The sequence below is a fragment of the Onychostoma macrolepis genome, chromosome 01 (assembly GCF_012432095.1).
Source record: "Onychostoma macrolepis isolate SWU-2019 chromosome 01, ASM1243209v1, whole genome shotgun sequence".
Taxonomy (NCBI): Eukaryota; Metazoa; Chordata; class Actinopteri; order Cypriniformes; family Cyprinidae; genus Onychostoma; species Onychostoma macrolepis.
In genome coordinates, this window is record NC_081155.1 from 31,210,083 (window position 1) to 31,224,738 (window position 14,656).

The 14,656-nt window shown below is 38.0% G+C and overlaps 1 protein-coding gene across 5 annotated transcripts; it reads right to left on the reverse strand.

The window, feature by feature from the left end:
* Positions 1–1,261: 1,261 nt before the first annotated feature.
* On the reverse strand, positions 1,262–13,477 carry chrna9a (cholinergic receptor, nicotinic, alpha 9a). Of its 5 annotated transcripts, none has more exons than XM_058780518.1 (8): positions 13,362–13,477; positions 12,644–12,789; positions 8,150–8,304; positions 7,778–7,961; positions 4,919–5,270; positions 3,518–4,322; positions 3,189–3,206; positions 1,262–2,105 (listed from the first exon to the last, which is right to left on the reverse strand). In XM_058780518.1, the coding sequence occupies exons 1-8, from the start codon at positions 13,405–13,407 to the stop codon at positions 2,012–2,014; spliced, it is 1,800 nt and encodes a 599-aa protein (XP_058636501.1). In that variant the 5' UTR covers positions 13,408–13,477; the 3' UTR covers positions 1,262–2,011. The 5 variants fall into 5 exon arrangements, 4 of the variants coding, with proteins under 4 accessions (XP_058636501.1, XP_058636493.1, XP_058636518.1 ...); XM_058780510.1 differs by having other exon boundaries at positions 3,189–3,209; XM_058780535.1 differs by having other exon boundaries at positions 3,486–4,322.
* Between the last annotated feature and the right edge of the window lie 1,179 nt (positions 13,478–14,656).

Consider the following 14,656-nt stretch of genomic DNA (forward strand, 5'->3'; position numbering starts at 1 on the left):
GCAGTCTTGTGCTTCATCAGAATGTTCCGAAGTTCCTTGTTCACATCAGAGACGGTTGCTTGAGGAAAGCAGCATGTAGTTGTAGTCCTGCTACTGATGTTTCTGATAGTAGAGTCACCCACTATCAGAGTCCTGGGCTCAGCTGCGCTCTGAGCTGAGTGCCGCTGTCTGCTCGACCTCGAGCGCCTGTTAGTAGCGATGTTAGCTGCTGGCTGATACGATCCATGTTTTGTCACATTTGGGGATTCCTCACCCACATTCATTAATGCTTCAAATCAGTTCTCAAGATGTATAGGGGGTTGTAAAATGCCAGTGTTTACAAGTCTTGTCATAGCCGTATCTGGGGTAGAGGATGCTACCGCAGCAATACGAGATACTCGTGACAATCTGATGTCTCGAGTGCCTTTGGGTCTCGCTCCCTGTTTGTGCCATCGATTAGTCTGTCGATCAGCTTGTTCTTCTACACTTTGTATAAACTGTTGAGATTCACTAGATTCATAGGACTCACCGGCTGTATGCTGCGGGGGTCCGTGATGACGATCTGCTGTGTGTTCCACCTGTTTTGGAGGTCCAGCAAGTAACTTTGTTTCAAGAACCACAATCCTTTGTAGAAGTCTGTGGCAGTTCATGCAGCAAGTAGATTCCACAAGGGGCATTTTCTTTCCCGTCTGTTTGAATGTAGGCAGCTGTGTTTTCCTGTCTCCGGAATGTAAACTGCTGGCAGTGGGAGGCAAAGAGTCTTCCTTTTCTAAAAACTGTGTTGTTTGAGCACTGTGCTGATATGCTGAAGTTAAAATCTTAGAGAAATCTGAGAAAAGTGCATAAATAGGGAGCGAAGCGCAGAGCAATAAGCAGGAGCGTCCGAACAGTAGCGAAGCCGGAAGCAGGAATAGATCATCCATAATAGATCAAATAACATAATCTATAAAGGTGCAAAACACATTTACTTACACATGGTTGAGAATTGAGATATTTCCTGATATAGTTTGGAACATGTTTGGAAATTTTTCGAATAAAAAGGAAAAAAAATAAATAAAACATAAGCCTATCAGTTATACAGTGCTATCGTGGCTGCTGCGTGTCACATGACAAGCATGACGAGCACCTCCCCCCACCCCCCACCAACACTCGTGCCCCCACAAAAATTATGAGTGCATGTTTGCATGTGCAGGGACAGGGTATTGTGGATACAGCTCTAAAATGAATCATTTTTAAAAGTCTGAGTAAAAAACTACTTTTTTTTTTTTTTTCCAGTAAACAATATATTTTATTTTTTTAAGCAACATACAGAATATTTGGAAGAATAATATTTGTTTCTTTTTTTCTTTGATTTATTTTTCTCAAGTGTTTTCTGAATTGATGGTTTATATGCTGCTAAAATTGCTGCTAGATTGGGTTATTAAATGATACAATTTGAAGCAAAAACAGAATGTTCTGACCAACTTAGTGAAATTATGCTACATAAAACATCCCTAAATGAAACAAAAGCAGCAGACAGACTGAATGAGAACGAAAATTCTCTAATGGAACAGCAGCAAAATGGTTTCCTTGGTTTCCACAGCAGCACTGTGCTTAAACATTTCTTTAATATGCATTATCCAAAGACGAGATGAAAAGAAAATACCATCTAAACTTTTCTGAAGACTGTAAATACATTTAATATAAACCCCTGAATCAATATTTAGGATTTTCTTCCAATATTTAGCACATCACAAACAGTGAGCTTGCTCTGCCTGCTACAGTACAGTATTTTATCCCTTCAGTGTCTCTGGCCTTTACAGACTTTACAGACTTCATAATATTTCCACACAAATGTCATTTTGGAAAGTAATTTCAGTGAAGTTTGTGCAAGGCCAGAACAGAGATTGGCTGAAATAAAACAAAAAGTGGCCAATTGCTGATCGCATAATGTCCAGGGGTTCTAAAACTGTGAAATTTTCAAATCACGGTATAACTTGAAAGCCGGTAATCGGTCCATGCCTACAATGAATGAGGATTGCCGTTGGTCATTTTATAATAGCCCTGTGATAGACTGGCCATTTGTCCAGGGTGGGTCCCTGCCTTCCACCCGAGATGCTGGGATAGACTCCAATATCACCATGACCCTGCACAGAACAAACAGTTTGGAGAATGGATGAATGGTTATTTTGTAATGCTTTTTTTCTCCACACACAGGTGTTCTTATATTTCTCAGACTTGGTTTAATCCATGTAGGCTATTTGTTAAGGATAACAACATGCAACACTGTTTCCGGGTCCAAATGCTCTATCAAAAGAAAACAATAATAAAAACAAGGTGTGCTGTAATATTACAGAAAATTCATAATCCTAACCTTTATCTCCATACTGAAATCTCAGATGGCCAGACAGTGATCTATTATTTATGAATTGTTAAAATATGGGTGTCTAGGATGCCAAGAGCCTGGAGACTGTAGTCTATACCATTCGTTTTCCAAATCATAGCCTAAATGTCTGATTTGAAAAAAAATAGTGTTCATAAAAGGCTGCTGAGATATTCTCAGTTGAAATGAGTAGTCCCAGAAACAGTATTCCTCAAGTCATGTCTTAACAAGTAGACAGAGGTTTAGGCCAGCCAGCACTTATTAAAGTAAATCTCTCCACTAATCTGCATTTCAGGAGCTCATTTTCATGCAAAGCTTGGTTTAATAATTACACATGTGCATGAATTGATTATTTGTCTCCAAATAATCAAGTTTCAACAGTTAGGTGCCAGTGTTAATTTCACTTTTTACATTTAATTTATTTTTCCTTTTATTATCATTTGTTATTTCTAAAATTCTAAGATTCTGTGATTGATAATGTTTTAGCACCATTTGTAAAAAAAAAAAATAATAATAATAATAATATAAGAAGAGAACAAAGCAAGGAACAAGCACAACAAATAAAAGAAAAAAGAAAATACATAAATTGCAGAATGTCGATTTCTCTGATGAGATAATATGTTAGCATTGGTCAGGGATGCAAGTTTTACACTGAGTGTGTGATCAACATTCAAGACTGGTCTATTTATGCATTTTTAATGTGCATTAGTGTGGATGTCTGTCCATGCGCATGTGCAGGGTTAATTGTGCATTATTAATGTTTGTCCATGCCAGACAAAGATTGTGTTACTCTATATACACATGTGGGAACACATCTACACCTAAAATATTAATGCTGTTTCTTTACCTGTTACAACCAGAGAATCTTCTTGAATGTAAAGAATGAAATAAACAATGAAGAAAATGAGACATTCAAACAACCAACGCTCGTTCATTAACTGTAACCCACATATTACGTTAAATGTATAGAACATGAGCCCATTTGCCAGCAAATACAAGATTATAGGAATTTTTGTTTGAAAAAAAAAGAACAATCACTAACTAACTGGTCTTTTGACACATAGTGTTAGCCATAATGAAATATCAATTGATTACATCTTTAAGGTGTAAACGGTCTAGGTTGCCTTGGCCATGACAAGGATACTCATGAGGAAGACCATGATGAAAAACACCCACATGAAGAACCTGTCCATCACCTTGGCAACCTTCTTCCACTCAGCCCCTTTGGCCTGGTGTGCCCTCTGCTCTCTGAAACAGTTAGCTATGTACTCAATGTTTCGCACCACTTTCTGATGTTGACCACAGACACATACACATCCTGTGCCAGAAGTGGTCTTATTATAACTATCTGCTCCAAAGGTTTTGCTGTAGCTATTATCGTGGTGATACCCAACTCCACTGAGATAACCACTGCCATTATCATAGGTGTATCCAGTAAGTTTTTCTGGAATGGAGAGTTCGCTATCTTTGAGTTTCTCCTGGCTTGTCAGTGGGAGCTTTTCACTTCCATCTCGGCCAATGTAGTGTGTGTATTTTGGATGATGGGCATTCTGTCGAATAGGGGAATTTGAAGATGAGCGGGTCCTCCTTTGCTGGTTATGCCTCTGTTGTCGATAGTCACTGTTGTTGTGATGGTACCCATTCCCATGCCGGTGGTCTCTGTGATTGTACACATTAAACTGACGGTGGTTTCTGTCATCATGGTGACAGTCTCCATAAAACCCTTTGTCAAAATACCCATCTCTCTCAAGGCTAGCCAGTGGGTCTTCAGAGAACAATGTGCCTCGGTCACTTTCAGGTGTGGTACAGTTCTCCCCTACCTCATACACAAAGAAGATCTTTGACATGTAGTCTATTATCAGGACTTTGGCCCAGTGGGGCACAGGTTTGGCTTCCGCTCCACAGAAGTGTATATTCATGATAAAGATAGTTAAAGATGTAGACGCCGTTATCATGGTCATTGTTGCAATGTAGTATTTTCCTATAGGAAAGACAAACAAGGGATAAATAACAAAGAGGCTGTCAATGCTTATGACAAAGGATAAACAATAGACATTGTTTTTCTTTGCATGACATTATATTTGAACATATCAATAATAATGATAAGATATTTCTTATTTGTGATAATTTAGTGACACAATCTTAATTTTATTGACTGATTGATAGACAATATAGCACTTTTTCTTATTGTCTATATCACCCAGCTACAGCCATAACCATAAATCATTCATTTCCAATAGAGAGTCTTACTGAGACTGTGATGTGTAATATGTACTCTGCTTTTACTTCACTTCACAAAATGATAGTTAATTGCAACTTCCACTAGGGGGCCAATTGAGCCATGAGTAAAGTGTTTAATTATAGTGACAATGAGAGAAGTCTAGAAGTTGAGTCACTTTACAGCATATGGTTGTCACTTTTGTTTATCCAAACTGTATAAACAGAACCACATTTTGCATTTTAACAGAATTGACAATATTCTCTAGCCAGAGAGAAATGAAAAGAAAGAAAAAAAGAAAGAAAGAAAGAAAACAATATATTTCAACATTTCCAAATTCTGCTCTACTGTAAACTCACCAATTAGTGGAACACTTTCTGAAGGTGGCATACTCTCAGCCACCATCAGCTGAAATACAGTCAGAGCCAGCAGAACCGTCACCCCCAGTGAGACCTTCTCCCCAGAATCAGCAGGCAGGTAGAAACCCAGTGGAGCCAGGAAAGAGATGAGGAAACACGGCAGAAGAAGGTTGAAGATGTAGAAGGAAGAACGCCGCTTGAGCAGGACTGTGTACGTTATGTCAGGGTACGGGTCAGAGCAGCAGCCGTACATTATAACGTTCTTAACGGCCGGCATGCCATGACACTCCCATTCCACGTTTTCCACAAAGTCTGAAAGGTCACCACTCTCCATGCCCATTCTGATATCCACCTGGGATTACAGTGATGGCATTTTTAGTAGGGGACAATTCACAGTTCCAAAACTACATCTGTATAACAGGGTTTCATTTTTATTAGATCTATCTATCTATCTATCTATCTATCTATCTATCTATCTATCTATCTATATACATATATATATATATATATAATTTTAATGTATATATGTAAATAATGATTTCTCCTTTAAAAGTTCCATTTACTTTGAGAAATGAGGTTCCCATGCATGAAGATGACACAGCGGTCCAGCCACCATACATTTTATATTGGTATAAAGGTACCATACACTTTAACTAGAAATATTCCTCTTTACTGTGTTTTTGTATATATTCTGATTTCCCTTCATAATCTGTGGATGCTGAGGATGTACTGACTAGCAGCATATAAATCTACAATATATTCAGTGTATGTCGAGCTTACATTTATTTCATCCTTTTGTTGAAGGGATAGTCTACCCAAAAATGAGAATTCCCCACTAGTTCCAAACCAGTATGAGTTAATCAATTATAGAACAGAATGAGTTTACAGCTGCATGCATCAGACGTACAGATTTAAAGAATATTGGTAACCAAACAGCTGATATAGCCATTAATTTCCATGGTATTTTTTCCATACTGTGGTAGTCAATCGCTACCGCCAACTGTTTGGTTACCAACATTCTTCAAATTATCTTCTATTGTGTTCAACAGCAGAATAAGTGGAAGATGAGTACATTTTTGAGTGAATTATCCCTATGGATATTTTGAATTCAACAGCTGACCTGCGTGTACTTAAAGGTGCCATAGAATGGAAAACTGTATTTACCTTGGCAAAGTTGAATAATAACAGTTCTGTACATGGAAATGACATACCGTGAGACTCAAACACCATTGTTTCCTCCCTCTTATGTAAATCTCGTGAATGCAAAAGACCACCACTGAAAAATAGGTGAATCAGAACATAACACTGATTGTGACGTTACAGTCGGGATCACTAATAGTTGTGCCCCCAACATTTGCATTTCCATGTTCTAGGCCAGCCAGACCTGCCTAGCCGAATCATCAGAAGTTCTGCAGGTATTGTGAAGAAACAAGCGAGGACAACAGCGAAAATGGCAGATCATGGAAATAAATGTTATGTTCCAGCCTGTGCAGGCGATGTGAAGTGCAGGGATGGGTTGGGTGGGTATTTAGAAAGCCACGAAAAGCAAATAACGCGTTCTAATAAAATAACGCAAGCCACTAAAGGGACATGGTTAGCTTCGTGCTAGCGGTCGCCTGTATAAACAGAGTACGTGCGATCGTGAATCTCAAAAGCAAAAGTGAAAGTAAAAAGCGATCGTGCATTCAAAAGCAGTTTCAATACCCCGCATATTAATAGCGGCTCACTGATGCCCGCATTGTATTTACAGTATAATTACCCAACGATATATCTGCGCGAGAAAGTATTGAAATATATATTTTCCCTGTGTTTCCTTCCTGTGAGTTACTGAAATGAGCTGCACTGTGAAACAGCCAATCAGAGCAGAGCTCAACATTATCATTCATGACCCTTCCAAATAAGGTAATAACAGACCATTTCATTCTAGGGAGAAATCTAGTGGCCTAATGGATAGAGAGTCGGACTTGTAACCCGAAAGTTGCGGGTTGGAGTCTTCGGTCCGGCAGGAATTGTTGGTGGGGGGAGTGAATAACCAGCACTCTCTTCCACCTTCAATACCATGACTGAGGGGAGACCCTTGAGCAAACCCCCAACAGCTCCCCGGACGCGGCAGCAATATGGCTGCCCACTGCTCTGGGTGTGTGTTCACTACTGTGTGTGTGTACTTGGATGGGTTAAATGCAGAGCGCAACTTCTGAGTATGGGTCAGCATACTTGGCCACATGTCACTTCACTTTCATGTAGAAACATATTTTCTATGTAGATCAGAGAGTAATTTAAAATATTGTATCAATGCATTCTATGGCACCTTTAAAACTAAAATGAGAGTAATTGAGCAAAACCCAAATGTGTTACAAATACCCCTGTTCATACCTACAGTTAGTGAATTAGGGGACTACATGTTACATCTATAAGCAATCCAACTTTATAACAGGTGGCCTTAACTACTATGTACTTACATCAAAAAATAAGTACAATGTACTTATTGTGTTTATATTGAATTTCAAAACACTTTTGCTGCTATTGAGGTGGGATACAGGTGGTTAGGGACAGGTTTGGTTGTATGGGTAGATTTAAGAGTGGGTTAAGGTGTAACGGATGTATGAATAGTGTAATTATAAATGTAATTACAAAAATTAATTACATAAAGATGTAATTACATAAAAACATGTATGTACACAATAAGTGCACTGTATCAAATTATTAATTTAAATGTAAGTACATAGTAGTTAAGGCCACCTAATATAAAGTGTGACTCAAAAAGCTGTTATCTAAAGCAACGTATTGGAATAATTCAGTACAAGTATGCATGCTTACTATTGTACTTGCTAAGTGTATACACATATCAAATGCATATACCTGATTGCCATTATAAGTCCAGGAGCCAAAGGTAAGGTTGCACTCCTGACTATCAAAGGGGAAATAAGAGACGTCCACCTTACAGGAGCTCTTAGTGATGGCAGGGGAGTCCCAAGTGATCTCACCATTATACCTCAACACCACATTCGTGTCTGGGGGTCCAGAGGAGTCCTCCTCATCTGCACTGAGTGAAAACAAATATAGAGGTCAATAATTCAGTCTTTTATGTCTTCATTAATCAAATTTGAGCCTGTTGTCTATATTAGTTAAGTATGAATGTTTACATTCTCACATTGTGTAATATCTAAATTAACAAATTTGTATGTTTTCCTGTTTTATGCAAGATAATGTGTGTATGTGACATGTATTTACTTGTTATACAGAACGATGTCTGGTCTCCAAACAAGACTGCTGGGTATTCGAATGACCTCAAGTCCATCATACTCATCTTTATCCCAACTCAGATAAGCATCATGCCAGATCTGACGCACCCAGAGGTATGTGGTCAATACCTGATTCCTTTCATCCTAGCACAAAGAGTCAAGCACAAAGCAAAACCAACTTTAATTTACAAACCTACACATCATTTTTTATTTATTTAGGCTCTGTATATGTGAATTAATCAATTATTTGATTTGTGAATAACCACCTAAATTTTGGTCTATTTATATAGTGATCACAGAAGACATCACTAGAGTTGTATGGATTTATTTTGAGCCACCTTACAGTATGTCCTTTTGGAGCTTGAAACCCTATGTGCTTACTGTGAACATGTTCAAATGTGATATGGTTAGATATCTATTTTTCTTTGAGGTAACGGTATGGGTTACATGGTATGGTAAGACCAAGTATTCAGTCACGCAGGGTCTTGCACTGCAAGATAAAACCTTGTTGTTGTACATGGAACACTTTCTCACAACATTGAAGAATGAAAGGAAAGAAAGTCTGAACCCTTAGGTTGCACTTAATGCCTTCTACATATCACATCTCATTGGTTAAAAGTACTCCTCAGGTTCAGTAAATTAATATTTGATTGAGTTTGATCAGGGCGGAAATTCAGTGCTTCTTGAATGAGAAATTCATTGTCTTTTTCTGGAACACACGTAACAATGACTACCAGTGTCTTATATAGCCATCATCCACAGACACAAACACTGAATGTAAAACCATACAATTACAATTGAATTACAGCATTTAAGTATTGTTCACCCAAAAATTGTATTTCTGTTATCATTTAAATTCAATCACTGTCTAATCATATAACCAAGCTTGTGACATTGATCATGTGAACTATTTTGTGCAAACAGGTAGGTGTTATTGCTTCCATTGAAGCATAAGATGTACAAGATTAAATCATTCTGAAATCATGCTGGATAACAATTTTGTATATGCCATATAGTAAGATATTCTGAAGTTCATATTAATTTGTTAATTCAATGTTTCACTCAATTTGCTTTATTTGTTATATATATATATATATATATATATATATGTGTGTGTGTGTGTGTGTGTGTGTGTGTGTGTGTGTGTGTGTATTTGAATATGTCCTTACCAAATGAATAAGGCATTACTTTTACAACAACAAGTAAATAAATAAATAAAAAACCTAATGGAGGAAAAAAAAATACACATCTTATTATCCAACACTTTTGTAGGTTACTTGATCACACATACTGTTGCACTAAATAAACAGTTTGAAGTGAGGATAAAACATGATCCGCAGTGGCACACTTGCTAGAAACTATCATACATTAGTCACACAGCTAACACTACATACACGCATATAATGTTTACAGTGTCACAGGATATATAGAGTTGATGAGAAGAGGATACACACAATAAACGTGATAAGTACTGACACCTATTATCCATAATTCCTGCAACAATAGTGAAGATCACAGCTATTAATCCAGTGGGGGCAAGTTTGACTGGTTGGTAGTTCTGTAACTGCATAATTATCTTAAGGAAAGGAAGGAAAGGACGTGTGGCCAAGTATGTTGGTCAAGTCAAGTCAAGTCACCTATATTTATATAGCATTTTTAACAATACAGATTGTGTCAAAGCAACTTTCCAATATCAAAATAGGAAAATAGTGTCAATAGTGTAAATGACAAGATTAAACACTCAATTTTCAGCTAAAGGCATTTCATTATTGAATTCAATGATGTCATCATCCAGCTCAGTTCAGTTTAAATGGTATCTGTGCAATCAAGTCGGCGATATCGCTGTAAATTAAGTGTCCCCAACTAAGCAAGCCAGAGGCGACAGCAGCAAGGAACCAAAACTCCACTGGTGACAGTGTGGAGGAAAAAAATCTTGGGACATTGGGGGCCAGTTCTCCTCTGACCAGACCAACCAGGAGTTCAATTCCAACTGCAGCAAAGTCAGATTGTGTTGGTGACCCATACTCAGAATTTGTGCTCTGCATTTAACCCATCCAAGTGCACACACACACAGCAGTGAGTAGTGAACAAACACACACCGTGAACACACACCCAGAGCAGTGGGCAGCCATTTATGCTGTGGCACCTGGAGAGCAGTTGTGGGTTTGGTGCCTTGCTCAAGTGTCTCACCTCAGTCGTGGTATTGAGAGTGGTGAGAGCGCTGGACATTCACTGCCCCCCACCAACAACCCTGCCAGACCTGAGACTCAAACCCGCAACCTTTGGGTTACAAGTCCGACTCTCTTTCCATTTGTCCATTATTGCCCCCAAATTTATCTTATTAAATGAATTAATTGTTTACATAACATATAAGTTGCTGTGGTGGTTCTCCACTTGACGTCCAACGTAAAATCTGTGTGCTAAAGCAAAAGCTTTTCAAGGGTAAAACATGCTTTGAAATTGGCTAGGCACCATTAACAAATTTGCTGTCACTAGATCGTTAACTGTTGTTATTTAAGTACTTGGTCTGCATAAGTATGACTTTGAGCTAGGTACAGTGAGGAAAATAAGTATTTGAACACCCTGCTATTTTGCAAGTTCTCCCACTTAGAAATCATGGAGGGGTCTGAAATTGTCATCGTAGGTGCATGTCCAGTGTGAGAGACATAATCTAAAAAAAAAAAAATCCAGAAATCACAATGTATGATTTTTTAACTATTTATTTGTATTATACAGCTGCAAATAAGTATTTGAACACCTGAGAAAATCAATGTTAATATTTGGTACAGTAGCCTTTGTTTGCAATTACAGAGGTCAAACGTTTCCTGTAGTTTTTCACCAGGTTTGCACACACTGCAGGAGGGATTTTGGCCCACTCCTCCACACAGATCTTCTCTAGATCAGTCAGGTTTCTGGCCTGTCGCTGAGAAACACGGAGTTTGAGCTCCCTCCAAAGATTCTCTATTGGGTTTAGGTCTGGAGACTGGCTAGGCCACGCCAGAACCTTGATATGCTTCTTACAGAGCCACTCCTTGGTTATCCTGGCTGTGTGCTTGGTCATTGTCATGTTGGAAGACCCAGCCTCGACCCATCTTCAATGCTCTAACTGAGGGAAGGAGGTTGTTCCCCAAAATCTCGCAATACATGGCCCCGGTCATCCTCTCCTTAATACAGTGCAGTCGCCCTGTCCCATGTGCAGAAAAACACCCCAAAGCATGATGCTACCACCCCATGCTTCACAGTAGGGATGGTGTTCTTGGGATGGTACTCATCATTCTTCTTCCTCCAAACACGTTTAGTGGAATTATGACCAAAAGTTCTATTTTGGTCTCATCTGACCACATGACTTTCTCCCATGACTCCTCTGGATCATCCAAATGGTCATTGGCAAACTTAAGTCGGGCCTGGACATGTGCTGGTTTAAGCAGGGGAACCTTCCGTGCCATGCATGATTTCAAACCATGACGTCTTAGTGTATTACCAACAGTAACCTTGGAAGCGGTGGTCCCAGCTCTTTTCAGGTCATTGACCAGCTCCTCCCGTGTAGTTCTGGGCTGATTTCTCACCTTTCTTAGGATCATTGAGACCCCACGAGGTGAGATCTTGCATGGAGCCCCAGTCCGAGGAGATTGACAGTCATGTTTAGCTTCTTCCATTTTCTAATGATTGCTCCAACAGTGGACCTTTTTCACCAAGCTGCTTGGCAATTTCCCGTAGCCCTTTCCAGCCTTGTGGAGGTGTACAATTTTGTCTCTAGTGTCTTTGGACAGCTCTTTGGTCTTGGCCATGTTAGTAGTTGGATTCTTACTGATTGTATGGGGTGGACAGGTGTCTTTATGCAGCTAACGACCTCAAACAGGTGCATCTAATTTAGGATAATAAATGGAGTGGAGGTGGACATTTTAAAGGCAGACTAACAGGTCTTTGAGGGTCAGAATTCTAGCTGATAGACAGGTGTTCAAATACTTATTTGCAGCTGTATCATACAAATAAATAGTTAAAAATCATACATTGTGATTTCTGGATTTTTTTAGATTATGTCTCTCACAGTGGACATGCACCTACAATGACAATTTCAGACCCCTCCATGATTTCTAAGTGGGAGAACTTGCAAAATAGCAGGGTGTTCAAATACTTATTTTCCTCACTGTATGTATTTTCAGAGGTTAAAAGTTTGGGGCAATTGTGCAATCTTTGCGGTTTCAGCCAAAGTATGATCAGAACATACACATGCCATGCCACATCAAGGCCAGTTGGACAGCGTGTGGGTGTTTTGCTGGTGCGATATACAGTATGCCTTGATCTCCGAACCAACGGAAGTGATTTCAAACCCACTGTTTCTGCAGTAGGTCTGATGCATGTAGCTGTAAACTCATTCTGTTCTATTATTGATTAAAATTGTGAGGTAAAGTAGGTGCAGGATTTAATTTCAGAATTCCATAGACTGTGTGTGTGTGTGTGTGTGTGTGTGTTTAGTGCTCACCATATCTTTGATCTGTGAGAGTGTGATCTGTAGAGTGACGTTAAGGGCTTCGTCTGTGTCCTCCACAGGCCGTAAAGCATTAGAGTAGTTCTCCATTAGGTCATTCAGCAGTTTTTGAGCAAAACGACCCTGAGCAGAGAAAACAACTAGAGAGGAGAATATATTATATTCAGTTTTCATTAAAGATTTTTGAGTCATGTAGCATAAAAAAATAATGCATTTGTTGAAATTTAACAAATCATTGCAATATTTCCTCAGGTATGGTAATTTTGTGAAACTATGATTTCCAAGGTGATTTTTGTAAGACACCAATAAAGAGTAACAAAAAATTGTTAAAAAAAAAAACAGTCTGTTTTAGACATGTAAAATGATAACACCACAATACTTTAGTATACTGACATAAATACCATGAATTCAACACGGTAATCATTATCACGGTATTTATCAAATTACTATATATGCTGTATATAGATAAATAGTAAATATATAATAGTACATATTTAAAACAAGAAATACTATTTGTTAATGAGGTATGAAAATTTGTTCAAAATATATACTCTGAAAATCTATTGTTATCTGAAACAATATTGCTAATCAAAGAAATTAATCTTGTTTTAAGAATGTTCAGGTATCATCTACTGAAAAACAAGACAAAATACTAATTAGGAAAATGATTTATCTTTTGTCAGTATCAGCATTAAAAAGAGCATGGACTTACCATGTAGCAACATGCTAATGTGAACCACAAGAAATATGATCTTCATTTTTCAGAAGAATGGCAAAAAATGTAATAAAATCTGCCAGTTATTATTTGCTGTTGCTTCTCATTTGCCGTCCATGGTCATATGTTATTTGCTGCAGAGGAGGACAGAAAGATTGCAAAAAATCCCATAGCGGTCTGAATGTTGAGAGTGGTGGTGTGCCAGGTACAACACTGAAGGCCTGAATGTCATTCTTACCGTTTCTCTGGAACAAGAGCCGAGGTATCACATAGCATGCACACTAACACACGTACACACACTTCTTTTCACCGTGGAGATCCTTATCTATGCAAGAAAAATGTGTGTTTATAATATTGGAGATCTTCTGTTCTTTCCAAAAACATCTTATATGTTATCTTTTGCAGACTTGTGAAGGATTACCCATTGTGATTGTGTGACTGAATGTGTTTGTCCTGTCCATCACAGTGAGAGCTGATCTGACAAGAGTGTAGTGCAGACAGGTCATGTGGTTTGAGTGTTACACACAATGAATTTTAAAGGAAGAGAGGTCTGTCTCTGACACATGCACACACTGAATTTCAAGACAGCAGAGACAGGTGACATGTTACAAAGTTATAATTTATTTGGCAGACATGGAAATGAAAAATATCGTTTTTAACCACCTTTTTTTTTTACACCTGTGTCACATATCAACTTTATATTTCATTAAAGAGTGAAGTAATATTGTTCCCTGTATTAGTTTACTGGTGAGGCATATTCTTTTTTCAATGGCTGAAGCACACAAATGAAAAGTATATGTTAAACTAATACTAAAGTGCCACATTTATTCAGACTAACATTGTTATAGTGCACAAATTTTGATATTTTACATGAGATAGAACAGGCTATAAAACAATGAAAATGTATGTATCAAAGAATTCTTTTAGATAAATCAGGTGAACAAATTCATTTGTATTTTCTCAAAAATAAAGTGTTTTCCATGCTTGTTACTAAATACGGGTCAAAACCATTAAAAAACAAAATTAAAGTGTCATACACATGTCAAAATGTTAAATAATGACACAACTAGCATTCAAATCTGATCTTCAAGGTAATAGATAATAATACAAATAAAATATATATATAAAAAAAGCTTTAAATTGTAAAAATCACAGATACATTCTTTGCAATTCATGTGACAGATTGCATCAACATATTGTGACTGTTGTCAGAACGTTTTATTAAATTAACTGATACACATTAAATTAACTACTTTCTCTATGTCTCTCTCTCTCTCTCTCTCTCTCTCTCT

Excerpts from the sequence above, each read along its gene's own strand:
- chrna9a (XM_058780510.1), bottom strand. The coding sequence starts at position 13,407 with ATGAAGATCATATTTCTTGTGGTTCACATTAGCATGTTGCTACATG. Across the intron at positions 8,305-12,643 it reads TCTCACAGATCAAAGATATG|GATGAAAGGAATCAGGTATT; the intron begins GTGAGCACTAAA and ends TCTTTGTGCTAG. Across the intron at positions 2,106-3,188 it reads AGATTCTCTGGTTGTAACAG|GGTCATGGTGATATTGGAGT; the intron begins GTAAAGAAACAG and ends TGTTCTGTGCAG.